General features: G+C 46.1%; 2 protein-coding genes across 3 annotated transcripts; one reads left to right on the forward strand and one right to left on the reverse strand.

The window, feature by feature from the left end:
* Positions 1 to 1,527: 1,527 nt before the first annotated feature.
* RPS6 (ribosomal protein S6) lies at positions 1,528 to 6,142 on the reverse strand. Of its 2 annotated transcripts, none has more exons than XM_084278551.1 (6): positions 6,099 to 6,142; positions 5,136 to 5,267; positions 4,062 to 4,272; positions 3,582 to 3,728; positions 2,311 to 2,468; positions 1,528 to 1,665 (listed from the first exon to the last, which is right to left on the reverse strand). In XM_084278551.1, exons 1-6 carry the CDS (start codon positions 6,102 to 6,104, stop codon positions 1,570 to 1,572), a joined length of 750 nt encoding a protein of 249 aa, XP_084134677.1. In that variant the 5' UTR covers positions 6,105 to 6,142; the 3' UTR covers positions 1,528 to 1,569. The 2 variants fall into 2 exon arrangements, with proteins under 2 accessions (XP_084134677.1, XP_084134678.1); XM_084278552.1 differs by having other exon boundaries at positions 1,528 to 1,661; positions 2,307 to 2,468.
* Positions 6,143 to 7,223: 1,081 nt separating this feature from the next.
* ACER2 (alkaline ceramidase 2) lies at positions 7,224 to 25,759 on the forward strand (the record flags this gene model as incomplete). Its single annotated transcript, XM_084278214.1, has 6 exons — positions 7,224 to 7,331; positions 13,941 to 14,055; positions 14,941 to 15,082; positions 18,146 to 18,283; positions 24,751 to 24,888; positions 25,573 to 25,759. 6 exons carry the CDS (start codon positions 7,224 to 7,226, stop codon positions 25,757 to 25,759), a joined length of 828 nt encoding a protein of 275 aa, XP_084134340.1.
* Positions 25,760 to 26,654: the final 895 nt, after the last annotated feature.

Genomic DNA, 26,654 nt, shown 5'->3' on the forward strand with positions numbered 1-26,654 from the left:
CCATGTAAGAATGTCACATCCTGGTCTCTTCCAGGACAGAGTCTCAGTGCTTGGTGACCTTCAGTAGAGTAAAAGCTCAGGCTTAGCAGGGTCTATATGGGTATTTTCTTTACCAAGAGAACAGAACTACTTGTTTAAATTAGAGGTATTAGACGGAGCCTCCATAAAAAGGTTTTAAACCCTCAACCAAACCATGTACCACCAAAACACCCACCCTTGTTATCCAGTTCATTACATGAAATACCCTCTTAATTAAACAACACAGCACTCTTAGGTAGCTCATGCTTAGCTTCTATGAACTCTTTGCCTCTACTGATTATGTAGTTATTTCTCAAATTCTGCCTTTGTCAGAGATGATTATCCCTTCATCCTAATACAAACCAGAAAGCCAAGGATGGCAATTGGATCCTCCAGTGCCCATCATCTACTGCCAGCAAGCCATGTGTTGTGTTTTCTACAGTCCAAACTCCACATTTGGTATGTTACAAAACCCCACTCTGGACAGTTGGGCAGGACCCATGAAGCCTTACCATGCACACAGGAAGGAAAACGAAATAGCTTAGAAACTCCTAAGGCTGACATTAATGTACCGGAAATAGAAGCACCCATCTCAAGAAAAGCTGAGATGGATTCTGATTACTACTTTAAGAACTAGGAAAACCTGTTTAGCCACAGACCACCGTAACATCAAACACTGAATACGTATTCCAAAGTTACAACAGAATTCCCATCTCACTTACCTGGTACTACATCTGTACAAAGTACAGTCTGAGTATATAAAAGCTGTTGTAAAGATTTTAACCCTGTTGTTAAATTTCTAAGACAAACCCTTGAATGGCTGGCTTACTCGTAGTCATTATTGAGTACTATTTTCAAGAGAATCACAGACTTTCCTAAGCATTAAAGCACCTGCTTTGGCAAGGGAGTTGGACTCAACCTCTTGAGGTCCCTTCCAAGCCCTACAATTCTGATTCTGTGACCCATAATCATGTCCAAGCACTCCTTCAGTTCCGACAGGCTTGGTTGTTGGGACCACTTTCCCAGGGAGCCTCTTCCAGTGACTCATTACATTGCAATAAATTCTGCCAAGAATCACCTGAAGCCCTGAAGTTCTACTAACCCTACACTCAGTATGAAAACCAAGCGACATAATTCCTCATCTGTGAACACTATTGTGTACTTGAAAAGATGTAAAAAAAACAAACCCAACCAAACCACAGCAGGTTCTACTTGCAGCTCCTAAAGACAGGCTTGTTCATCTCCTACAGACACGTGCTGAACCGTCACACACCATTTTGCTATTACAGGTAAAACCTGCCTGCTGGCAAAAAAAGTAAAAATAATGCATGCACACAGAAGTAATTGTAAACCAAAACTGCTACTAACGACAGGAATATGCATGGCCATTTCTCAAAAGCTAACTGCACCAAAACCAAGGTCTGTGGTTCCAGTTTGGCCTGCATGATGCAGTTAGCATACGCTATGCTGGAGATAGCCAGTAACAATATGCAGTGGGAAGTCGCCAACTTAACCACAAAAAGGGTTTATTTCTAGCATCACATACACCTTTTACTTCTGACTCGACTCAGACTTAGATGTAGAAGCTCTCAATGAAGAAAGCCGGCGCCTCTTCGCGATCTGCTCCTGGCGTTTCTCCTTGGCTTCCTGAAAAGCAAAGCAGGGAGGACTGAAATGTTGCACACAACCAACCCAAAACATCTACAAAGCCACAAGCTAGGGAAAATGCAACTTGAAGGAAGCTTCCAGGGAGAATGGATTCCTAAAGATAAACAAAACAGTCTCCCTTCTCCATAGGCTAGAAGAATTCCCCAAGTATCCAAGCCTGTAACCAGTTTCAGCCTGGAAGTCATGAAACTCAAAGCACTGTGCCAAATATTCCAACAGTACTGCTTCAGCACTCATTGCTGGCTTATGTGCAAGAGCAAACTCTATACAAACAGCTTCCTGCCAATTTATCTTCCACCAAGGTGTTGGATCCTGTTTCTCCACTCACTCAGTTAAACTAGGATTGCTACTGCAAAACTTCAACGGTTAGTTGCCTTTTTCAAGATTTGCTGTCAGGTAAGCTAACTGGTCTGATTAACTTGTACTATTCTAAAACTGGCACAAATGGGTAGAAACGCTCACAAAGACATTTGACCACCTGTGTTTATATTCACTCACAATAGTCACGCCTATTCTAAACAAGCTAGGTACAGAGCAGCTCTAAGTGTACAGTGAAGCTTATCAAATCCCTCGGGTTTGGGGTAAGAGGCATTCCATACAGCTGAGCTGTAAGAGCAAACGTACCTTCATTCTCTTGGCCAACAACTTCGCATACTCTGCTGCTTCCTCCTTGTTCTTTTGAGTGCGCTGCTTCTTCAGAGCAATGCGCCTGCGCTTATGCTGCAGAACGCGGGGAGTCACCAGTCGCTGGATCTTAGGAGCCTTGGTTCTGGGTTTCTTGCCTAAAAAAAGCATTACGAGTAAAAGCAGCAGTGGCAGATCATCTTCCAAAGACATCTCAGGCTCATCTAGCAAACTTAAGTTCCACTTACTCTCAGGGTAACATTACTTGGTGTACTATGTATTATAGCAACTTATACATCATTTTACCTCTTGGCAGATTTTGCAGAGAATATGATCAATTACTGTCAGGTGCAGCATTAACAAGATCCACAAAAAAGCAGGGAGTGAGAAGTGTGTAAGTTCCTAGCCTTTCAGCAGGTCTGTTTAAAAGAATTTCCCCCTAGACTTAAAACACTTCAAGAATATGTCAACTAACTCATCATCTCACTTTCAGGATGAGCCTTTGCATTTCAGTACTAAAACATTCAACAGTTGTACGCAGGCTTGACAGGGGTCTGTCTCCAAAACCCAGATCTACATAGCCCCATAATGCACTAACACAACACACTACCACACTCGTTGGTGAAATTTCACTGCTCAAACCTGTCCAACAACAGCAGCTGCAAGCAACAGTCTGATCACCACTAGGGCAGCATTTTGTAAAGGACGTTAAGACTTCCTATGATGTGGAAAATCGCAGTCTTACTCAACAAGCTTTCACAGTGCCCAAGCTTCATCATTCCCTTCTGCTAACAATCCTCAGCCTTTCTGTTCCCTGATCAAACGCAAAGGAACCCAAAATTTCAATCTTACATGGCAAGAGACATGTGATAACAGTTCCCTACAAAAAACCCACACCATTTGGAAACTCCTATGAGCAAAAATCTTGAAATCTTCCCTATATACTGCTTTTTTCCTCCACCTCAGAAGTGTTTCCAAACTACTCCACTTTGCATTTAACCTTGTTTTATCAACCATACTTTATTAATCTTAGAAACAGTAGCAAATATTACTCCAGATTCTATCAAACATTTAACACCGTAAAAAAACCTGTAACAGGGCAACCAAGAAACTCCATTTCTTATCCCTAGTTACAGATGACAAAGCATAAATACCAGGACAGTCAACTCCTGGACCCACTACTATAGTGTGCTTCATTCACTGTAGTTGGCTGAGGTCCTCTCTGCTGATAATTACACAAACCCAGAGAGTTCTAAAGTTTTAGTTCTTACCTTCTTTGTTCAGAGGCTTCCTCACAACATACTGACGAACATCATCCTCCTTTGACAGGTTGAACAGCTTGCGGATTCTGCTGGCCCTCTTGGGACCAAGGCGACGGGGCACAGTTGTGTCTGTCAGCCCAGGAATATCCTTTTCACCTTTGAGAAAACAAATTCACACGTCAGTTAATCCTGCATCCACCTAACAACTGCCTTGTTACTGAACTGAAACTTTAAGTTTAAAATGCGTAAAAATTCAAGTCAGTACTAGGCAATTCTTGGGGTTCACCTGCCAACAGCATCACTCCTAGCTACACTCTGCTGATTTAACCCCATCAGATTACCAGCAGCACTAAGTCTTTCAGTGCCTAGTTTTAACACTACAAGCACGTAACACTCAGGAGTGAATTTCAACTCACGCTCTGAAGTCAGGATGACTGTGTTCACAGTTCCACAGAACCACTGGCATGCAGGCTCCTTCCAGACCCTTACCTTTTTTCACTATGACCAAGTTCAGAACACTCAAGTTGGCATCAACAATGCAGCCACGAACGGATTTTCGCTTTCTCTCTCCAGTTCTCCTGGGGCGATAGCACGAGTGGCCCTTGCTGAGCAGCAGACGGACACGTCCGTGAGTCAGGACACCCTGCTTCATTGGGAAGCCTTGTTTGTCATTGCCACCGCTGATCCGGACAACATAGCCCTAGGAAATCACAGAAATACACTTCCTAACAGCTGTTCACATCTGCATTACGTCAAGGAGAGCCACTACAAAGCACCGTGCCCATCCATGATTCAGTAAAGCTCCCTGTTGCTGCTGATGTAAGCAACTTCTTCAACCAGGCTACCTCAACAGTTAAGGAATCTTACTTGAAGAGATGTGATAAATACCTCCACACACCAGAACGTGCATTCAAACTACTTACCTTCAAATGTACAATCAGAAATTAAAATTCGTATCTATTCAAAGTTTTGTTTAAAAACCTTACCAAAGCTGGTTATCAACACAAACTGGAAATCCAGACACAGCTCAAGAGTGTCTGGGGTAGGGATACACTGGTAAAAGGTGAAGCTTTTACTGCCTTCCTTGTGGTGAGGGCAGCTGGAAGATCAACCTACCCAAACTCAGCTGGGCTGTCTGTATCAACACCCAGCCACTCCAAGCCCACCCACCAGGCCAAACATGCTTTTTTCCACGCACCAGCAGCAGTTCAAACACCACGAAGGCAGTTTTGAACTTGTTCAGTAAAAAACAGATCACCAGTTTTATGGTACAGATTTAGTCTGTCCTGAATACCAAACCAGATTCAAATTAAGAACAAAGCAACTACTGTGAAGAGCAGCAAGAAACTCCACAGCCTACTGCTTACAAAAACAAGCCCTTGGATAAGTCCGTGTTGCAGAACACGCTAGTCTAATCACCTAATTCAGCATATACATCAAACGAAGCTGAACACACCTGCCAAACCTACACTACACAAACCCTTTAGAGCGACTACTGCATGCTGGAAAAATTTTGTAATTTAAGCTCCTTGGAACACAGCTCTGACACGTGCTTTTACTTACCTTCCACTCCTCACCAAGAGAATCAGCCGCAACCTCTGTGGCCATCCGTTTCTCATAGAATGTTCTCAGCTTGCGCTCATCATCCACTTCAATGAGTTTCTGGCAGCCAGTGGCTGGGAAAGAAATGTTAAGCTAACAAAACAAAGGGGGGGACAACAACAAAAAACACGGGAGAAGAGAGATTTAGTTGGAACTTTTCATTAGACATTTTATCAGAAAACTACCACTTATCTACTGGTTTCATATTAGCATTTCAAAGCTGGAATTCCCCATCTGCTCACACGAATACTGATTTAGCCTTGTTACTACCATGCTCACTGGACCAGTTAAGTCCACCTTTGGCCACAATGGGCTAAGTTTCTTGTCCAATTACACAAGATACTAACTTTATCGTAACTAGAGCATGCTCACCTTCAGACTGCAACCATGCCAAGGTGAGAGCAGCAGAAACCTGCTCCCTCTTCCTCTGCAAGCCTCCTGCAGCCCACCTTGCATAAGCAACCCAAGGCGAGGACACTTGCTGTCGGCTATCAGAGGTGCTATTCGGGGGCCCGGCCAAGCCCAGTGCCTCGGGAACGACTCACCGCAATCTCCCCTTGAGCGCGGCCTAGACCTGTGCAGGCCCAGAAACAGCACGCAAGGCGCCTCCCTGACCGCCTCCGCTGCCGGCAGAGCAGGCCCCGCACGCCGCAATAGGCCTTCTAATAGAGAGAACGGCCACCGCCCGAAGCCGAAGCTCCGCGGGCCGGCAACAAAAGAGGCCCAACTGAGGGCAGAGGTGCGGCGGCGCCAGCCTCATCTCCCCGTCAGCAATCCGCTCCCATCCACCCCGCCGCGGCTCTCCTGTCGCGCTACAAGGGACCATCGGCCCGCGCCGGCGGCTCCGGACACAGAGCCGGGGCCATTTGCCGCGGGAGAAGCGAACCCTTCCGGAAAGGGCGCCGGCCCGCCACCACTCCGCACCTTCATCTTCCCCTCGCGGTGCCTTGACGGGAAAAGGCCGCACTTCCGCCCGCAGCCCACACATAGGCCCACCAACTCTCGCGAGAGCGGTACCACCCGCGCGAGAGGAGCTGCCCAATGGCGGACCAAGCTTCGCCCGCCGAGGGGCGTGGCGGGTGACGGTGGCGTGCTGCGCCTCGGGGCAGGTGCAGTGGGCTCCGCCCGTCCTTGCCTGGGCTGCGGGCGGGTGCAGCTGCTGTCCTGCCCTGTGTGGGTTGCTGCTGAGGCTGGCAGCTGGCGCCAGCCCCGGGCCCCTTCAGTGCTCGTACGAGCCGGCCCACCCGAGCGCCACGGCAAGCGCCCTCTCGGAGTGGCAGGCTTGGGGGGGGGGGGGGGGGTGGCCCTGGCAGCAAGCCCGCTCCTTCCGGTTCTGCTCCCAGCAAAGACGTGCCCCTTCCCTTAAGGACGAGTGGCAGCGTCACAGAGTGCGCCTGGCGGGGAGGAGTCGGCCCTGGCGCTGGGGGGACCGGCAGCGGGACTGAGAGGCGCCGCTCTGGGGGCAGGGCCCGGTGTTCGTGCGGGCTGAGCGGCTGCCCCCTCCCGGCTGCGCGGGGCTCAGGCGCTGGGCCGGCCGGCGAGGAGCGGGGGGGGCGGCGGGAAGCGCTCCGGCGCGTGGCCAGCCGCCTGCCTCGCTGGCGGGCGCGTTTCTTCGCAGCCCGCGGTGCACAGGCGGCGCTCCCCACGCGCAGACACACACCCCCCCCACCACCCCTTCCCGCCGTGCAGGGGAGCGCAAGAGCCTGGCGTTTGTTTCCGTCAGGCTGTGGGAGCCAGCGCCTTTCAGGCGTACAAAGGAGGCAGGCGAGCCACTTGCGCGGGGAAGCCGTCTCCTGGGAGGCGCTGTGGGAACAAGGAGGGACCGCCTCCGTCCGCCGGGTTTGCGGGGCTCCCTCCGAGCAGACAGCCGGCCCCCAAGGCAACGCGCTGGCTGCCGGCGGACCAGACCCTTGCCGGGCGAGGGTCGGCTCGGGGAGCTCGCCCCGCCCCTCGCGCAGGCCCGGAGCGAGGGGCGGGGTGCCGGTGGGGCAGAGCGCGTTGCCGCGGCCGGGCCGTAGCGGCGGGCGGGCGGGCGGGTGGGTAGGCGCCATGGGGGCGCTGCTGTGGTGGGACCAGCTGCGGGCCGGCAGCTCGGAGGTGGACTGGTGCGAGGACAACTACACCATCGTGCCCGCCATCGCCGAGTTCTACAACACGGTGCGTGGCGGCGGCGGTTGCCCGTCGGTTGCGGGAGCGGCGGCCACCTCGGTGCCGGGGGAGGGGGCGGAGATGACGCGTGAGCCCGGCGGGGGACCCGGCGGCCCAGCCTGGTCCGGCCGGGCGATCTCTTGTTACTGGGGAACCGGCCGCGGACCGGCGGGTGGGCGAGCGTGTGGCGGCGAGCCGGCAGGCGGGCGTCCCCCCTCAGCCCCGGGCGCTGCCGTATCCTCCCAAGCGCGTCTCGCACGGGGTTGCCACGGGATAGCAGAGTGCCCCGTCCCTGCTTCTTCCCTCCCCAGTCCTCGGCTCGCCTCAAACGAAAGGAAACGCCGCGGCTTGGTGTTGTAGGTGTGAAATCGGGAGGTTTAGAGTGGGCTCCTGGTGAGGTGTGCGGTGAGTCGTGCGGAGCGGGCTTCCTCCTCCGCCCGTGTCGAGCCGTGTGGCAGCCGAGAGAGGAACTTTTGGTGCTGGATCGCCCGCATCCCGCACCCGGTTGCACAGGTGTCAGTCACTTGACGGAGTGAAAAGCAGTGATGGGTCAAGAAAAAAACCCAAACAAACACTTTAGGGTTTGGAGGCAAAGCTGTGTTGCATCCAGATTTGGCTCCAGGAAGGCAAAACTTTCCTGGGGGTTCTTTTGGGACAAGAAGAGGTGTCTGTTTAAAGTAGCTGAAGAAAGGAAGGAGAGGGAAGAGGACCGATGTAATTACTGCTTCTTTCCAGTAAGCTAAGGTTTACCTGAGTCCTCTTGTGCCATCCCACTAAGTCTCATCTGTTGGGGACTACTTGTGAAAGCACAGGCCCAGCCTCGGATTTTCCTGTACCGTGCATCTTGGAAGGGGAGCAGGGCTCCTTACATCCTGTTGATGTAAAGGATTGCAGTGACAAATAGTTCCACCAGAGCGAGATAACGCGTGCAGCTTTCTGGTAGTTTGCCTTCCCATTAAAAACAAATGCTCAAGAGCAAACCCTGCAAACGCCCTATTTTCTGTTCTATAGTGGGTTGTGTGTGCACGAATGAGGACCTGGAGCTTCTGCTTTGCCTCTTTTGTATTTCAAAACCGTCTTTTAGGGTTTCTTTCTCTCCCAAATTCCACCCTTGTCTGAGCTGTCCTTCCCTCTCAAGCAGCATTTATTTGACTGCTAACATCCAGTGGAATAACGAAGTAGGTGCCTGGCTTGGTTCACTGGAGTGTGTATCGTGGTGGGTGCTACACATACAGAGCAAGTCATTCCACTGTGCACTCGCTGTACGTTGCTAACTTCTTTTTTCTTGTAGTTTGCTGCCAAAGTTGTCTGGGTGGTGGCTGGTCTGTGCCATTGGAGAACTTTGAGGGTGTGTGGGGGAAACTGTCCACTGTCTTTGTGTCTGATGTCACTGTGCAAGAACCAAAAACAAAGGGAGGAAAAGGTCAGGATAAACATGTTTCTTGAAGACAGCAAATGTGTTTTGGAGCCAGCTATGCAGGGGGATGGGAGTATTTCTGACTACTGAGCAGATTAGCAGTGGTTCGGAGCTGCAGGTATGCCTGAATGAATTATTGAGATTCCAGACAGGTTAACAGAGAGGCATAGCAGAAAGATTGCCCTGAAGCCAATAGCAGCTCTGTACAAGTCAGTGAGCTGTACACCCACTGAAAGGGGTACACCCAAAGAAAGAGGCTGCCTCGAGGGTCCTGTGTTCAGCCTCTCTTCAGTAGTAACAAGTCGTTGTAGGGCTTTGACATCTGTATTAGGAACTTCTGAAAATCAAGACCGTGTTTTATGGTGGATTGATGGACATGGGCAACTGTCTCCCCAAAATGCCAGACTGCTCTTGGGACAGGAGGGAAATTTTGCCCTTAAGCAGAGTGTAAATTTTATTCCTTCTAAGATGGCTCAGTCCCAACTCTGACTGAAACCCTCTCAAAGTCTCAGGAAGGACTGACTCTTCAAGCAGACCTGAATCTGGCATCTGGATCTTTAAGCTGTAGATTAAAACCTTGCTAATCCGCATTTTAAACTGTCATGGCCGAGGTCAAAGTAGCAGTTGAGGTCTCACGCAATATTCACGTAAGCAGAAAACTTGAGCAGCTTATCTGAATCGTGTTTTTTAAAAATTGTTTATTTGTTCTGGTGGGACTCAGTCTTCATCTGTGATCTGTAAATGTAAATTGATTTAGTTAAAAAGCTAAACTGCTCAACAGGGTTTTGTACAAATTGGTCAGATTAATTTTTGAATGCATACACCAGCTAGGCTGATGTGACTTTTGTGTTCAGGTCTTACACTCTCTCAGTAAAGAGGCCACAAAACGCTTTGTAATGCAAAATAACAGTTGTAAGAAAAGTAGCATTTATTTTGTTCTGGTTTTGTGTTGGGTTTTTGGTTTTTTGGGGTTTTTTTTTTTTTTTCTGAAATGAATAAATTAATGTGTCCTGATGCAGTGTAACCCTACTCCTGAACACATCTGTATAATCGAAACAATTACCCTGGACAGAGGTATCTACCAAATAAGCTAATGTTTGTGTTTAAACACCTGAAAACAGTAACTTAATTTTTTCTGTTGCTAGTGAATTCAGTACTTTGCAGTTCAGCATGTTGCATTCAGTCGTGCATGCAATACGTATTTCTTGCCGAACTTCCATTTAAAGAAGGAATTGCCAATGTTTTTATTCCTTTTTATTCCCCAGCATTATGAACATAAGTTTTAAAAAGCTATCAAATAGTCTTAAAAGTGTGAGAGTGCTCATACCGTATCTACATCATCTTTTTTACTACACATGTCTTCAGGGTTATGTCAGTGGCATGCTCAGCACTCAGGATATAGAAAACCCTCGGGATATACAAACCTTCTGAACTCACAGAGAACTACTTAGTATGTTTTTATTTTCTCCTCACAAAGAGGTCCTAGAGTAAGTGTTGCTGTGGTGGTTAAATGCTACTGCTGCTGTCTTGGAGACCTACCAGATACTTGACTAGGACTGCAGGAAACATCCTGTGTCAGGACTGTGGCCAGATGTGAGTGAAGTTATGTGGCCATGATCTGAGCAAGCCTCTGGCATTCCCTCTGTGGCCCATGCCCTATATTCCTTCCATAAAATCAAGTAGTTGGAAATTAAAGGTCCAGAATCGTATAAAGCCAAAAGAGGGCCTGTTACTGAAGGCTACTGTTGTAGTTTTGCGTGGCTGGGTCCTGGTGGAGGAGCAGGGGCTGCAGGGGTGGCTTCTTCAAGAAGCAGCCAGAAGCTCTCTGCAGGCCCACAGAGCAAACACCAGCCGGCTCAAGGCCGGAGTTGTTGCTGACCAAGGCCGAGCCCATCAGCAACGGTCACAGCACCTCTGGGAATCACATTTAGAAGAAAAAAATGTAAGCAGCTGCTTTTTGCCCCCAGAGAAGGGAGTGAGAACATGTAAGAAGCTATACAGACACCGAGGCCAGGGAAGAGGGGAAGGAGGCGCACCAGGTGCCAGAGAAAAAGGTGCCCCTGCAGCCCGTGGAGAAACCCGTGGTGGAGCAGGTGTCCCCCCACAGCCCGTGGAAAAGGCCAAGACCCTACCTGCAGCCCATGGAGGAGGTGGAAACATACAGAAGATGCTGTGACTCGCATTGGAGCGATGATTCTAACTGTATCATTTGAATTGTACATTACCTAACCATGGAGGCCAATTGTGTCTTAGGTAAAACAAAAATTAAAAAATGCACCTACAGCATACTTTCTGGAACCAGAGCCAAATGGATAGGTAGCTCGCTTGCTTGGAAAGGTGGTGTTAATAGATGCAGCATATCTGAGGGTGTGGTACTTGTAGGGAGCCAGGCCGATACCAGAGAGTTAAAACCAGCAGGTCAGTTCTCGTGTTGATCTAGTTACCAGTGAAACTAAGAGAACTTGAGCAACATGTTTCAGATAATGTTCCCGAGTCCTGATTTGACTATATTTTGTGGTAAATATGAGAAATGGATCTGAGCTATTGCATGAAAGAGATACAGGTTTATCACTTTTTTTTTCTTTTTCTGTAAACTTAATAGAAAAGAATTTCAGTACTAAAGTTATTTCAATTTTTACAATGTTAGGAATTCTGCCTGCTGGCCACTGCAAGGAGTACAAGTCATGGCCAAGCTCCAGGCTGTAAGGGTTTTTTTGCGTTTACATGCAGGACCTTAGCATGAGTGGGAATTGAGTGCCCAAGGAGCACTACTGTAGGGCAGAACCACTCCCTTGTTGTCTAATTAATTGCTAGTGTAAACCTGCATTGCTACAGGTATGGTGAGTAGGTGTCTTTCCTTTGTCATCTTGTACCTAAGCAGAATAAGGACTTTTTTATCAAATTTTTGTAGCATGTGATTGATTACCTGGTCTAATTTTCTTCGTTGGTCAGTTCTAGCTGTGGAGCTTTAAAGGTTTTCTTCCACGCCACTTGATAACCATCTGCCTCTACCCCTTGACACCTCTCTTAGGCCTAACCATGGCTAAAACCCTAAAATGCATAGAGCCCCAGGTCCTCAGAGGATTTGTTTGTATTTCATCATCCCTGCCAGCGGTCACTGTGTATCCTTCCTACCTGTTTCAGGGCAAGGGGAGCCTGCCTTCTCTGTGCACAGGTCAGCACATTGCACACTGGCATCTGGGTCTGGGTGATGCTAGTGGTCTTTGTTGCACGTAGCTGGTGGGGTTTTTATGACTGAAAGTTGCTCTGTGGTTGAATGTAGATTTTACAGGGATTAAGCAAATTGATCTGCCTCTTAAAGGTGACTAAAATGGGATACTATTTTATAAATAACACTTTGGTCTTTACCTTGCCTCTTAGCGTGGTGCAGTCTTCTGCACTCCAACATTACCAGATGCCCCTGTTGCCAGCCTTCCACCATCCTAATATGTGAATGACAGAGGTAAAATTTGCCACCTCGGTGGGGTGAAGGATTTTTGTAAGAAGATTCCTTTTATTCCTGCTGAAGAGGTGTTTGGCCTGTGGCTCTGTTCACCTGTTGGTGCCTCTACATGTTTTTCACATGTTTTTTATGAGGGTGGCTTCCTGCATGGCAGAACACATCGTAGGAGCTGGTAACTTGATTGAACCGGTGCACTGATTCGGAAAGGGCAGTACAGCAGGAGGTGGCTTTCTGGCACCTTTCCCTAGCACGCCGGGTGGATGTCATGGCCTGACTGCAAGGAGCACTACGCATTAGCACGTCTTTGCTTGGCTTGTTGGCAGGCTTTTGCATAGCTGCGTGGGTGATGTCTCTTTCTAAGTATTTTAATGAAATCCAAAAGCCAAGACTTCGGAAGGAAACACAGCTTGTCTGTGAGGATGTACCTTTAGCGTGAGGGAATGTGTCAGACGTGAAGTAGACACTGCTTCTGTAATTACTGCCGTTTTGAATGCCAGCGTAGGAGTATGTTTTGATGAGCCTTGCACATGTTAAATGAGATGTGTCCACTTTAATCATCGTAAGCTGTGTTGTCGGTGTCGAGTGGTGGACAACACTAGCTGAACAGATGCCTTCTTCGTATGTTCTTGAATCATTGCACCTCTAGATTTTAATTAATGACAGTAAAAGTTTGTAAGCCTCTGCACAGGGGGATCTGTCCCAAAGGAGTGCTAGTGTCCCAGATCTGTTTTCTATGTCCACTTCAGAGGAATGTTGGTGGGGATTGTTTTCTCTTGTCCTTAGGGCTAGGCAGGGAGACATGAGGAAGCCGAGGCTCGGGAGACTCATCCTGTCCCTTGCTCATTGTGAAGCTGCAGTAGAGTATAACTGCTCAGGTATAGTGCCATGTCTGGCCTTCAGCACTGCTGGCTCGTTCCAGGCAGAAGCAGGTGACCGCTATAGTGACAGCTCCTGTTAATCTCCAGTAATGTGTTTTGAGCCTTTAACTGGATAATCATGCTTTGGATTGATGATAAGCACAAGAAAATAATGTCTTTGTTCAACTCCTACATATTAAATCAAAAATCACTAGCAACGGTCTGATTTATCAGCCTTTTCACTTTCTTAAAACTAGTTTTCAGTCATACTCAGCTGTTTCTGCAGTGGAGAGCCAAGAGAAAAATTGAAGTGTAAAAGGACTTACAGCTTCAGGCTCCCTTTACACTGTGCAAAAAAGGTTCTAACTCTTTTAGCTTAGTTTTGTATTTCAGACCTTTCAGACAATAGCTATTGCTCAGTGACTTGGCCTCCTGATAGCTTGACTAGCTCTGTCTAGTGCCAGTACTTCTAGTGCTTTTTCCACGCTAGGTTTGACAGGCATTGAGGATAGATTACTTCCAGGACATCCTGTTCCTCAGCTGCTGGCTCTTGCAGGTTTTCCAAATTGCAACAGTCTTGAGTGTTCATAGACTCCCAATAAAATTCCTCTGGGAATAGACTTGAAAGGTAATTTAAAGATGTGACTAGCCACAATTTAAGTTGCTTAAAGTTTTTATGCTGTTACTAGCTTAATGATGTTAAACATAACAAGTTGATGCTTTACAAATACAGCTCAGCTTCGGCAGAAACACAGGCCATAATTTGGAGAGCTTGGGCTTCACTGGGGGACACAATGCTTTTTATAGATGTCTTTAAATATTCAAAGGCTGCCTATTTTCTGTCCTTGTGATAACTGGTTTTGTTTTGTTTTTTTTCCTAGATAAGCAACGTCTTGTTTTTTGTGTTACCGCCCATATGTATGTGCCTGTTCCGTCAGTACGCAACCTGCTTCAACAGCGGAATATATTTGATATGGACTCTGCTCGTTGTGGTCGGTAAGTGAGTCTCTGCTTGCTCATGCATGAGCTGAAAGAGGAAATCAGTTTTTCCTGCTTGTGCTTGATTTTTGCCAAACAAAGCAGTCCTGATGTCTGTAGAGGGGCTTGCTTGTACTTGCTTGAAGCTCAAGCAGTATAGTTTCTGCAGGGAAAATGCCTTTTGCAGTTCGAGGCTGGTGGGAACTTCGGCCTTAGTTCTGTTCTCTTCCCAATCCTTCCTTTGCATAACTTCTTGTGCCTGTGTCTGGGGTTAGTCTGCATCAGTGTTGATCCTCCTGCCTCTGTTGAGTGAGAGCTGAAAGTGACCAGCACAACTGAAGAGGATAACAGGTTTTGCATTGCAGTGAGAAGGCCCTGAGGCTTAGCTATTTTGTAGATGTGAGATTCTTAAGCTCTTTCATTCCTGGAGGCACTGGGAACTTCTAAAAGGAAAATCAGCCCTGTGGGGCAGTGTGACCCTTTCCACCTGTAAGCCTGTATCATGGAGTAATAATCAGATGCTGCTTTTCATCTTTGTCTTACCCACTTTTTTGTTGTTGAGAAAATTCAGAAGTGGCATTTGGCTTTCATTTTTTAATTGGTTTTGCATTTAACTGTACCACATGATGTTTGTTCACACAGATCCAATTTTCTAGTAGGACATGGTATCTTTAGTTGCTGCTTGTGTCTGCTTCATAGTAAATGAGGTGCTGATGATTTGGATTGCCTTCATAGGAAAATCAGTGGGGTTTTTTTTAAGTTTTCTCCTTTTTTATTTATTTTTAAACCTTTAATATAGCAAGTGGTATCCACCAATTGCTATGAAGTTCTGCACAGGAACACTGTGTTTCGGTCTGCACAGTACTGCGGCTGTTCATAATGTCTTTTGATTGATTCTTCCAGGAATTGGCTCTGTTTACTTTCACGCCACCCTCAGCTTCCTGGGCCAGATGCTGGATGAGCTGGCTATTCTCTGGGTCCTGATGTGTGCTCTTGCCATGTGGTTCCCTAGGAGATACTTGCCCAGAGTTTTTCGGAATGACAGGTAATCCTACATGTGCACTTTCACGTTTCCTGAAACGTCTTATACTAACACCTAAACCTTCATGTAATGACACTGGCTTATCATCCAGCCTTGCCACTGCTACTGCTCTATGTTCTCACTCCTCTCTCTTCCCATTGCTTGTAGCTCATCCCATTTTGTTCAGAAATCCTGAGTTGCTCATGGTGGGTTTTATGGTCTCTTAAACTTCAGATCTTGGGCTACAGTGACTTGCCTCTAGAAGTGCGTGTTGTTCTTGATTCTGGGGACACCTTTGCCTGAGCAGTTTTGTTCTTTTATTCCCTTGGCTTGTGCCCCTGATTAGAAGTTGCTATGCAAGGAGGGGAGAGAAGGTTGGCCATTCTACAGTCTGTGCAGTCTAATGGCTTTGTCATGTTGGTGTGAATTTAGTGCTTCTCCATATTGCAGCACAGTGCTATTACTGGACACCATCAACTTAACAAGCAAACAGGTTTTACTGGGGTATTTTGGTCAATAACATGACTTAAAAGACATTTAGTTCAAATGAAGAAGAGTCACAAAGAGTTTCTGTTACTTCATATAAATTATTCCTCAGAAGCGTAAAGGGATCATTATAGGTCATCATCTGATAGTGTGCTGGATAGGTTCATAGTATGGGCCAAGAGGATAACCTGTACCCTTTTTAAAAGAAATAGCAATATTTTGGGGGTGAATTCCTGTTTCTATTAAACTTGGTGTTAAAGTTATAGCTAATAATTTCTCAGGTTACAACTGATTAATAAAAACACTGGGCTAAGTTAAACCCTAACAAACCCAAACCCAGTTTTGGTTTATATTTTTTTTTGGGGGGGGTGGTTATGCTTTGCATAGCTAATAATATTATATTTATCCTGTGCTCACTTCTGTAGTCTTCACTTACTTCATTCTCATTAGACTCTGCATTTTCAGTGCTGCCAATGTTACTACCTACCATAACCAGTTTAATCCTTAAAGTGTTCACATCAGTACAGAACTTCCTGTTTTAGTAACTTGTTGCCTTTCATCAGAAAGGAAAACTTTAAAGCTGATGGCAGAAGGAGTGAGCTTAGGTGAAGCTTAAGGTTGTGGCATGTGTGGCCAGGGAGTGGTTCTGCACAAGTGTACTGAAAGCCTGTTTCAGACACAGAATTAAGGATGGGAGAGCCATCCTTCAGCAGCAACTAGTTTTATAATGCTATGGGCCAGTAGTTGAAGGGCAGTGTGATAATCATCTGTCTGCCATAGTCCTGCCACAGACTGGAAATGGCTTGTTTAAAGTTCATACTTGAAGTTTAAACAACAGTTAACATGCATTTAATTTTAAATTTTTCAGGCTGTCTATGTAGGATCTGATGCTGCTAAGAATATACCAATTAGTCTTCTAAAGTGTGTGAATCCCTCACCTACTGTTGAATTTGCTTAAAATAAATCAATCATAGAATCATAGAATATCCTGAGTTGGAAGGGACCTATAAGGGTCACCAAGTCCAACTTCTGGCTCCACACAGGGAGCCTGTGACTGAGCCCAGTGTCCACACTGTGGACAGGCTGTGACCCCTTCCCTGGGGAGTCTGTACCAGTGCCCAATCACCACCTCAGTAAAGAGCCTCTTCCTAACATCTAACCTAAACCTCCCCTTTTGCAAATTCATGTAGTTTCCTTGGGTCCTACCAGTGAAGAGAGTCCCCAAAGACAGGAGATCTCTGTCTGTCCACTTCCCCTCATCAGGAAGCCACAGACTGTGATGAGGGCTCCCCTCAGCCTCCTTTTCTCCAGGTTGAACAAACCAAGGGACTTCAGCCTCTCCCTGTAAGACTTCCCCTCCAGACCCTTCCCCATCCTTGCTGCCTTCCCCTGGACACTCTCCAATAGTTTTGTGTCTGTCTTGTACTGTGACACCCAAACTGCACCCAGTACTCAAGGTGAGGCCTCACCAGCACAGTGCAGAGCAGGACAATCCCCTCCCTGGACCCCGGTCATGCCCTGCTTGAGGCACCCCAGGATACCGCTGGCCCTCCTGGCTGCCTGGGCACACTGCTGGCTCATGTCTAACTTGCTGTTGATCAAGACCCCCAAATCCTTTCCAGTATGTCTGGCCTCCAGCGTCTCACCCCCCAGGCTGGATGTGCAGCCAGGGCTGCCCCTTCCCCAGGTGCAGAATCCAGCACTTGCCCTTGTTAAACTTCATGCTGCTGGTCTCTGATCTGTCCAGGTCTCTCTGCAAGGCGTCTCTACCCTCAGTGGAGTCAACAACTCCTACCAGTTTGGTGTCATCTGCAAATTTACTAGACAACCTCTAGTCTTGCATCCAGGTTATTTATGAAAATATTAAAAAGAGCTGGACCTAAAATGGAACCCTGGGGGACCCCACTAATCAATGGCTGCCAGCCAAATGTAACCCCATTTACTGTCACCATCTGAGCCTGACCCTTCAGCCAGTTGCCCACCCAACACATTATGGCTGTGTCTAGTTGTATGCTGGATGTTTTGTCCAGCAAAATACTGTGAGACACAGTATCAAAAGCCATACTGAAATCCAAAAAAATAACATCAAAGAAATGTTGTTAATTACCTTGTAGTTTTCAGTGTCTTTAAGGCTTAGAAGGTACAAATGAAAATGAACCACACAGTAACATGACTGTAGAAGTTTGGGGATTAACAGTAACAAAATACCCTAAACATCCATGTTAAAAGCATGAAGAATGGTTGCAGGATACAGCTTTGGGGAAGTATAGTGCAGTATGCAGAGATGGACTTGTTCCTGACTTACAGTGGGAGGAGGAAGATTGGAGTGTAGCCTTTGGATTTTTAAACTGGTGTTGTGTGTGTCTGTGTGTGTGTGCACAAGTATGTGTTCATATGTGTGGCTGCTTCAAACAAGTACACTCCAGCAAAGATTTGTGTATCTGATGAACTGTGCAAGATAATTGCATGTACCTTGTCATTGCACCTCCTGAAGACACCTAGAGTTTGTTAAAGTATTAAAATTTCTGGTTTTAGAAATTAAAAATTTTAATTTAAAGCTTTTTTTTTTTTTTCCCCTCAAAAAACCCCCACCCTATTCAGGAGTCGATTTAAAGCTGCTGTGGGTGTCCTCTCTGGAGTTGCTACTTGCCTTGCTTTCATTAAGCCTGCCATCAACAACATCTCACTAATGACTTTGGGTGTTCCCTGCACAGCTTTGCTTATAGCTGAGTTGAAGAGGTGAGTACATTTCTTCTGAATGCAGTGTTGCCTTCTAAGATCCTTAGGCCACCATATGATGATACGCTAGGTCTGGCTTCATTGCTTGTCATAGCAGACCAGAAATGCTTCTCCTACATGCAAGCACAGATCTGGTATAAACCTGCTCTGCCAGCTTGGACGTTTTTTGGCAAAGATTTCTTTTTCCTAGACCGTTGTGCTAGGTCAGGTATCTGTGTTCTTGTGATATAGCTCTTGCTACAACCTGGTCTAGCTCAAATTTGTTTGTTTATGGTGGCATCAGGGCAAAGGTTTCACTCTACTGGCAGCGTAGCTGCTCTGTACTCTGCATCAGCAAGAGGTGATCGTGAGATCACAGTCTGGGTAGCAGAGAGAATGTGGAGCAAGGCCCAGGCACGTGTGGAAGAAACTCTGACATGGATAATATAATGGAGTCAGACTGTCAAAGATAAGGTTATTCACTAGGTTGTAGAGGATAGGTATCAGTCAGGGACTTAAAAAGTATAAAACCAGAATGCAAATAGGAAAGAACCTGAGACTGATCTTAACACGTTAAGGAGTCCTACCATGATAGTGATACTGGAGCTGTCCAGAGACTATTTTTGGTTTTGCATCTCTTCATGCACTGTAAAAGGACAAGACCAGTACCATCATACAAACATATCCTTTCCCCCTCTTCTCCAGTGTCAGAGAAGGATTTTACAATTTTTGATGGCTCCTAAATATTGTATCTGTAAGTATCCATCAAAAAAAAAAAAAGAGTAGGACCAAATGTCTGCATTCTGACGGCTTCTGTTTGAACAGAGACTTTTCCTGTTTACTTCCTTACCCTGTTCTGCTGTTTCTTCATACGGTGGAAGCCACTGCTAAGATTGTTTGGTAGAGACCCGTATGAGTCTTTTCTCATTAGGCATCTTGCTGAGCAGCATTCATTTCTGTGGTCAAAGCTAGTCAGGGTAACAGCACACAAGTTACTTGTAGGCAAGAAGGTCAGTAGCTGAATAATGTTGATGGAGGTGTCTAATTTTGATGAAAGCACCAAGGAAGTATTGACAGGGCAAAGAGATACCTGGTTGTGGCACTGAATAATTTATATGAACTCTCCACCTATCACTTTTCCAGGCATGAGCTCCTGTGAAACATAGAAGTACAAATTGCTAGTGTCTAGTAAGTTTAAATACTAATGCATCAAATCTGGAAATTGGTATGCCTATAAATATTTGCTTTTAAAACTCCTTAAAGTTCACGTATAATATGTGTGGAGCTCCTCTCTGGTTTTTTTGAGACAATCAAGGACACAGATAAATGTGCTTTTAAATTGGTGATTAAAAAGGGACCTGAAGTGACATATGGCACTCATAATTGTACATTGGGATGAGGTAATACCTACGATTTTTTTGAGTGTGATTTCCTATATGTAAAAGCCAAATAATTAAAGGTTTTATTTTAAACTATGCTGATCCATAGGTGATTTAAATTAATACATTCTTTTTTACTCTGGGTGGATGAGTCACCTCATCCCTTTCTGCAGGAGGGAAAGTAATATAAGCATTAATTTAAATGCCTGTGATTCTACCATTCCCTGTTATCACAACCAGTAGGGGACTAGGCATGCAGGTTCTGACAGCATGTGACAGAAATCTATGTGTGAAACAAGTGTTTGAGGAAGGAAGGAGAAAAGCCTCCAGAATAGTTTCTTCTGATCCATGCTGAAGTTTGTGATGTGTTAGACCCAAACTTCATGTTGTTATTCCTGTTCTAGGCTGTTGTCAATCTTGTACAGAATTTTGGTGAATCAGAATTGCTGTGTTTTCAAATAAGAATTTTCTGCCACTCATTTATCCTTGATGAGGAAGTACTGTCACAAAAGAGCATTGTGTTCCTAAATGCAGAGCAGATAGGGTAGAGTGTATGCTAGGAAGTGTTGTGGGTGGGAGATGATCTAAAGAGCAAAAGGTAGTTAAATCCATGCTTGTTCTTGAAAGACAAATTGTGAAACTTTATTCTCATTTCTGTCCAAACAAATCCCTTTATGTGTTTCATTAAAAAAAAACCCAACAAAAAAAAACCCAGAAAGAATAAAACCCAAGCTCTCCTGAGGGATTGTATCAGGGAGAAAGTGGGTGTGGATCCTTTGGTCCAAACCAGTGAGACTATAGCATCATCAATCAAAGTAGTCTGATTTAGTGAGTCGTCATCAGGCATGTAACTATGTCCATGAGCAGAGAGATGCTAGAATATATTGTTGCTCAGCTGACGTCTGAGCCTTGAGCAGGGAAGGTTTACCCTAGATTCAGGTGTGTCCATATTTAATTCTCCTACTAGAAATCTGGCAGTGGGGGAATCCTGCTTCACTGTTACAGGTTGTTCACAGTTCCCTTATTCTCTTGACTAAAAGGTTAGTTAAAATATCCCTTAGGGTGTAAAGGGAGATACCTGTGGCAGAATGAATCAAGCAGTTAACTGACATCCAGCGGTTTACATGGTTTGAAAAAAAGCTGGCTTGGTTTGCTTGGGTGCCATGACACTGGAAGATGAAGCTGCTGGAAGTGCATACCAGGCCAGTCCCTTGGGTAGCAAATGGCTGGGGCACACCAGTGTCTGCAGAAACTCTGCTATTTAAGTAGCTGCTGTTTGTGTGAAACTGAGAACACCGTGCCTTGTATAGGCAAAAGGTGCAGATGGAAATGCAGGGTTTGTAGGGTCAGGTTTCTTTCAGAATAGTCTTTCAGACTGGAGTAGACATTGTGGGTCAAACTGGCAGGCCGCTGAAACAACCACAACAGTGGTTCCCTCACCCCCCCACCCACCCCCCCCATCAGTGGAATGGGATAGAAAAGTGAACATGGAAAAGGGGTAGAAACCTCTTGAGATAAAAACAATTTAATAGGACAAAACAAAAGGGAAAATATAATAATGATGGTAATATGCAAAACAAGTGATGAACAATTTCTCACCACCCTGAGTCAAAGATGCTGAGCTGACCCACATCCCAGGCCACTCCCCACCAGTTATATATGGAACATGAAGTCATATAGTGTGGAATATCCCTGTGATCAGGTAGGATCAGCTGTCCAGGCTGTGTCATGTTCCAGCTTCTTGGTCACACCTACCTTCTCATTGGCAGAGCAGTTTGAGAAGCTGAAAAGTCTGCTGTTGACTGCTAGGCAACAACTGAAAGTGTCAGTGTATTATCAACATTATTCTCACCCAAATTCCCAAACGCAGCACTGCAGCAGAAAGAAGATTAACTCTATTCCTGCCAAAACCAGGACAGCAGGATCCATGGTGGAGTGCATTGGCAAGGTGCACAGGGGCGTTCCCAAACTGGGAGAGGAACAGAAGGCCCAGTATGCAGAGTTCTTATGGAAGTCTGCTGCATTGCTGGACCTGGGGGTTAAAAGATGTGAAGAGAAAGCTTCCTACCCTAGTATGGCCTTCAGATTACTATCCATTGTTGATTTTGCAGGTAGGCTATGAAGTGGCAACAAGAACCAGGAGAGACATCAGGCCCTTGGGACAGCTGGTTAAGGGGCCAGGAGCACAAGCAGTGTTTTCTGTCCTTCCAATTTCAGGGATTGAGGCAAGGGATATTAATATGTTAGAAACCATGGAATGCCTGAGGATAGTCTCATAGGAATTAGGGCTTTCCCTCAAAAAACCAGTGAAGTCCAACTGAAGTGCATCTACACCAGTACCTGCAGCATAGGCAGCAAACAGGATGGCAGAATTGCTTCCACAAGTGGAGTGCTCTAAACCCTTTGGAAGAGATAGGCAAGGAAGATGAGGCAGTGGGGTAGTTTTGACTCTCTTGAGCTTGATGATGGTGACAAAAGGGTTGAGTGTTTACAGGTAGGAATTGGGGGGAAGGCCAACAAGACAGATGCTGTGGTGGGAGACTGTTACAGACCACCCAACCAGGATGAGCTTGTATCAGCAATAATGTGACCAGCAGGACTGGGGAGGTGATTGCGCCCTTGTACTCAGCCTTGGTGAGCCTGCACCTTGAGTACTGCATTCAGTTTTGGATCCCCCAGAGCAAGAAAGATACTGACACGCTGGAGCATGCCCAGAGAAGGGCAACAGAAGTGGTGAAGGGTCTCAGCACGAGTCTGGTGAGGAGCTACTGAGGCAAGTGGTGTCTTTTAGCCTGGTGAAGAGGAGGCTGAGGGCAGGCCTCATTGCTCTCTACAACTGCCTCAAAGGACTTTATAGTGAGATGGGTGTTGATCTCTTCTGCTGAGTAACAAGTGATAGGATGAGAGAAAATGGCCTCAGGTTGTTGCAGAGGAGGTTCAGGGTGGATATTAGGAGAATATTCTTTACTGAAAGAGTGGTCAAGCACTGCGGAAGGCTGCCTAGGGAAGTGGTTGAGGTATTTAAAAGGAGTGCAGATGTGTCACTAAGGTGTCACGATTTAGTGGTTGACTTGGCAGTGTTAGATGCATGGTTGGATTTGATGATCTTAAGGGTTTTTTCCAACCTCAGTGATACTGTCATTCTCTGCTATGATTCTATTTGTACATAGCAGCATTAATAGCTCTTTTAGATCCACAGATGACAAGTTCCTTTTCAGTGGTAGCTTGATCAGTGCCCATGTCTGTTGAGGAATAAAAGAAATGTGTTGGACCCATGTATCTTGCCAGTGATATTTGCATTGTATCTCCCCATTGTGGTAAAAGCACTGGCAGGTAGGAAGTTTTCCAGTCCTATCTCCTCAACAAGTGTGTCATCAGCCATTCCAAAGCACAGTCACTGCAGGAACTGAAGACTGTACTAATTCTTCAGCTTGCAATACACCAGAGCCAGTGATACTGCTGCTCCTGCAGTACATTTAGAAAGGTGTTTCTGGACAGAGTACTCTCCATATGTTTTTAATTTTTTCAAATGCTTAACTCAGGTCCCTTAGCCAAGCTCTGGTAACAATGGCCATTCTGCTGCAGAGAGTCAGGAGTCATTTTCTGCCCCATCCTCCTTCAGCTGAGTAGTTGGAGATCATCTCACATGTGCAGGACAGTATAGTGCCAAATTTTAGCGTGGGGACAGGGCTGGCATTGTTACTTCCCGACAGTGAATGCAAGATAGCCTGTGGCTTGTAGACTGTGTGTGGCCTCGGAGACAACTAGTAGTAAAGTAGTAATTTTCAAGCAGTAAATGCTTGGAAACAGCGGGTTATATTGGCTAGAGTTTTGGCTTAGTGGTTTACTCTTGAGATACAGCCCAAACATGTCACTTAAATTATTCTGTCATCTTATTAGTAGGTTTGGAAGTGCTTTGGGAGGTCATGCCAGTGGCTTAAGAAGAGCAGTTAATTGAAGCAAGAATTGTAGAAGAGCACTGAACAGTTCTCAGATCCCTGGGAAATTCACAATGATAATAATAACAAGAAGGAAAAAAAAATAAAAGGCAAGGGGTAAAATCCCAAATCATAGCTTTGTTTTTACAGAAAGCAGAGAAGCTGAGCCATGCCATCCCTTGACCATCCTTGGGTCATGTCCCAGGCTAGCTTTGCTTTGTATGTATCAGTAATAGCAGAGCTGCATCTACTGGCATCAGGAGGCCTAACCCCAAAATAAGAAGCGTAGGTGGGCAGCAAATTACTGACTTTAATAGCATTTTGGGAACTGATTGATTGATTCCTAATTTTACTCTTCTGTGCAATGCTGCGCAGTTTGTTAGGATAATTCCAAGATGTGGAAAAGAAAAAGATACCATTTAGGGGGGAAAAAAACACCCAGCTTTTGAGTAAACCTGCAACACAGGTAATGCTCTGCAAGTAAGTATTCAGTGACGGTCAGTTGCAGACCACACTGCATGCTTGATCACAGCAAATGTTTTGTGCTCTCTTCCCTCTGGTGTGTGTCTCTATGCACAAGTCAGAGGAAGAGAGTGGAAGCTTGGCCAGCGTGAGGAATCCTCTCTGAGATGTGGATGCCTACACCATCTACCAAACCCTGATTTGTTGGGGCCTTAGGGAAGAGGCTCCTGCCTTAGAAGCTCTCTGGTTAACAGCTGTACTACTCTAACTTGGAGGGGGCTTGTCAGAAATCAACTCACCGATTAAAACAAGCCTCGTCCAAGTCCTTTGTTACCAGTCTTTATGTAGTGACAAAGAGGAACAAATCTGAGCACTTGCTGCGTGGCTGGTTGTTACCAGACGTTTGTGCAGCTAATCGCTAGTTGTCCTAGATACTGCTCCCTGGATACCGCAGTGCTTGGATGTTTGCCCACAGTTTGCACGTTGGTGTTTAAGGCAACACTCAAAACACAGCTCCTGATTAAAAGGTTTGTTTTGTTACCTCACTGCTACCTTGCACCAGAGCCATTTTTAATATAGTTCCTGTGTTCAGGGGTGTGTGCCTGGCACTATGAATCCTGCCCTGAAATACCTGCAGCCCAAAAGCACTGAGTTACCATAACAAAACAAATTTTGTTCTGTAACAACGTATTTGTGTTCTTCTCCTCAGGTGTGAAAACCTGCGTGTGTACAAACTGGGTCTCTTTTCAGGTCTTTGGTGGATGCTAGCACTTTTCTGCTGGATCAGTGACAAAGCATTTTGTGAGATCTGGTCCTCATTTAACTTCCCCTATTTGCACTGTGTCTGGTAAGTGTTGTGGATAAACTCCACAGTTTGATTAAAATGTGGGATGTCCTCATCACATTTGCCTTCTGTGCTGCCTGGTGGCTATTTCTGGTTAGTGCTAGATAGAATTACTGGTAAGATTATAGAGCCAGAGTAAATCTTACGCTATCCAGAGTGGCAGACTGAGGAGTCCCTTCTGCCCAACCAGATTCTTCAGTCACTGAGTTCGTTAATTGTAACTCAGTTCTTTGCATGCTGGTTACTCAGAACCCCACAGCGCTGCTCAGCTGAAGTAGCGACTGAGAAAGCTTAAACTTCCACACTGGGCAACTGAGGGGAAAGTGGGGCAGCAGTGAGGGGCTTTGCCTTTTCTCTTTTGCCACCCAGCAAATTGTGTTCTCCTATTCAAGGTGCCATATCTCAGCGTTTCTACGGAAATCTGTCAGGTGCCGAGATGCCAAAAAGCTGCAGCCAGTTTAGACCAAGGCTAAGCTATGATTTTATAGTTTTCCTTATCTTCTGTAATTTTTCCCTGCATGCAAAGGGCAGACAGCAAACCTACATGAGGCTTGGGGAGGCGGTGGAGGACAAACTGATTTTTAAAGCCTGGTGATACATACCCACACTGTATTGCTTTACTGAAGTCACATTGCTGACTTTTTTCTTCCCACCCTCCCATGGCGGGGTGGGTCTGTCTGTTCTCAGGCACATTTTGATCTGCCTGGCAGCGTACCTGGGCTGTGTCTGCTTCGCTTACTTCGATGCTGCCTCTGAGATCCCTGAGCAGGGACCTGTTATAAAGTTCTGGCCGAGTGAAAGATGGGCGTTCATTGGGGTTCCCTACGTCACCCTCCTCTGCGCGCACAAGAAAGCACCTGTGAAGATCACATGAAGTCGTCTGCAACACGGGGACAGAGTTTCAACTTACATTCCAGCACGGACAGTATTTAAACAATGGTAAACGAATAGGGTTGTATTTTATCTTCTTCTTACAAGATACACAGCACTTCAGGTGGCACAGAAAGAGGAAGCAAGTCTGTTCGTTCTTCTCTCTGGAGAGGAGAGAGGAAGCAGGAAGGTGGAGGCTCTCGAATACTAACGTGACCACTAACTTCTCTCATTGGCTCTGTTTTGCACTGCATTTTAAACGTAGCATTCCTCTTGATGAAAGCTCTTTCCAAATACCAAAGTCAAGGAATGATGTTTCTGCAGGAGGTCACCTCTGGTGCTTGACTCACTGCTTTTGTAACTTCTGGCTTAAGGCCTTCTTTGCGAAAGAAGCCAGTCCAAGATGCCTACATGCCATCTTGTGTGCTTCTCAGCCTGATTTTGATGTGGTTGCACCGGGCCACAAGAGTGTCCTCAGAGTATAAGTGTCTCCCAGCTTCACATGTGACGCAGGGAGTCCAAATGTGCATCACGCTGAATCACAGAGCATGTGGCTGCTTTCCCAATTACAACGGGAGACCAATGTAAAATGTTTGCAGCTGGGTAACTGCATCAGTGCAGTTAGGCAGTGTAAATGCAGGAGGAGCTGACAGAAGATTTAGTCTCTAAAATTAAACAGGAGTTCAGGGGGTTTGAATTTTTCTGTAGTTTTACTCTGACCTGTAGATGTTTGTATGCTGCGTATTTCCCTCTTACAGAAATGTCACAGAAGTCCCCCTCTACCTCTGCAGACACATTTGGTCTTGAATTTGGCATTGAAGATTGCACAGAAGTGTGAGCATTAACTTCAATAAGAGCTCAGGTCAGCGCAGATTGGCAGTGTGATTAAACTACAGAAA

Source organism: Gallinula chloropus, assembly GCF_964237585.1.
Source record: "Gallinula chloropus genome assembly, chromosome: Z".
Classification (NCBI taxonomy): Eukaryota; Metazoa; Chordata; class Aves; order Gruiformes; family Rallidae; genus Gallinula; species Gallinula chloropus.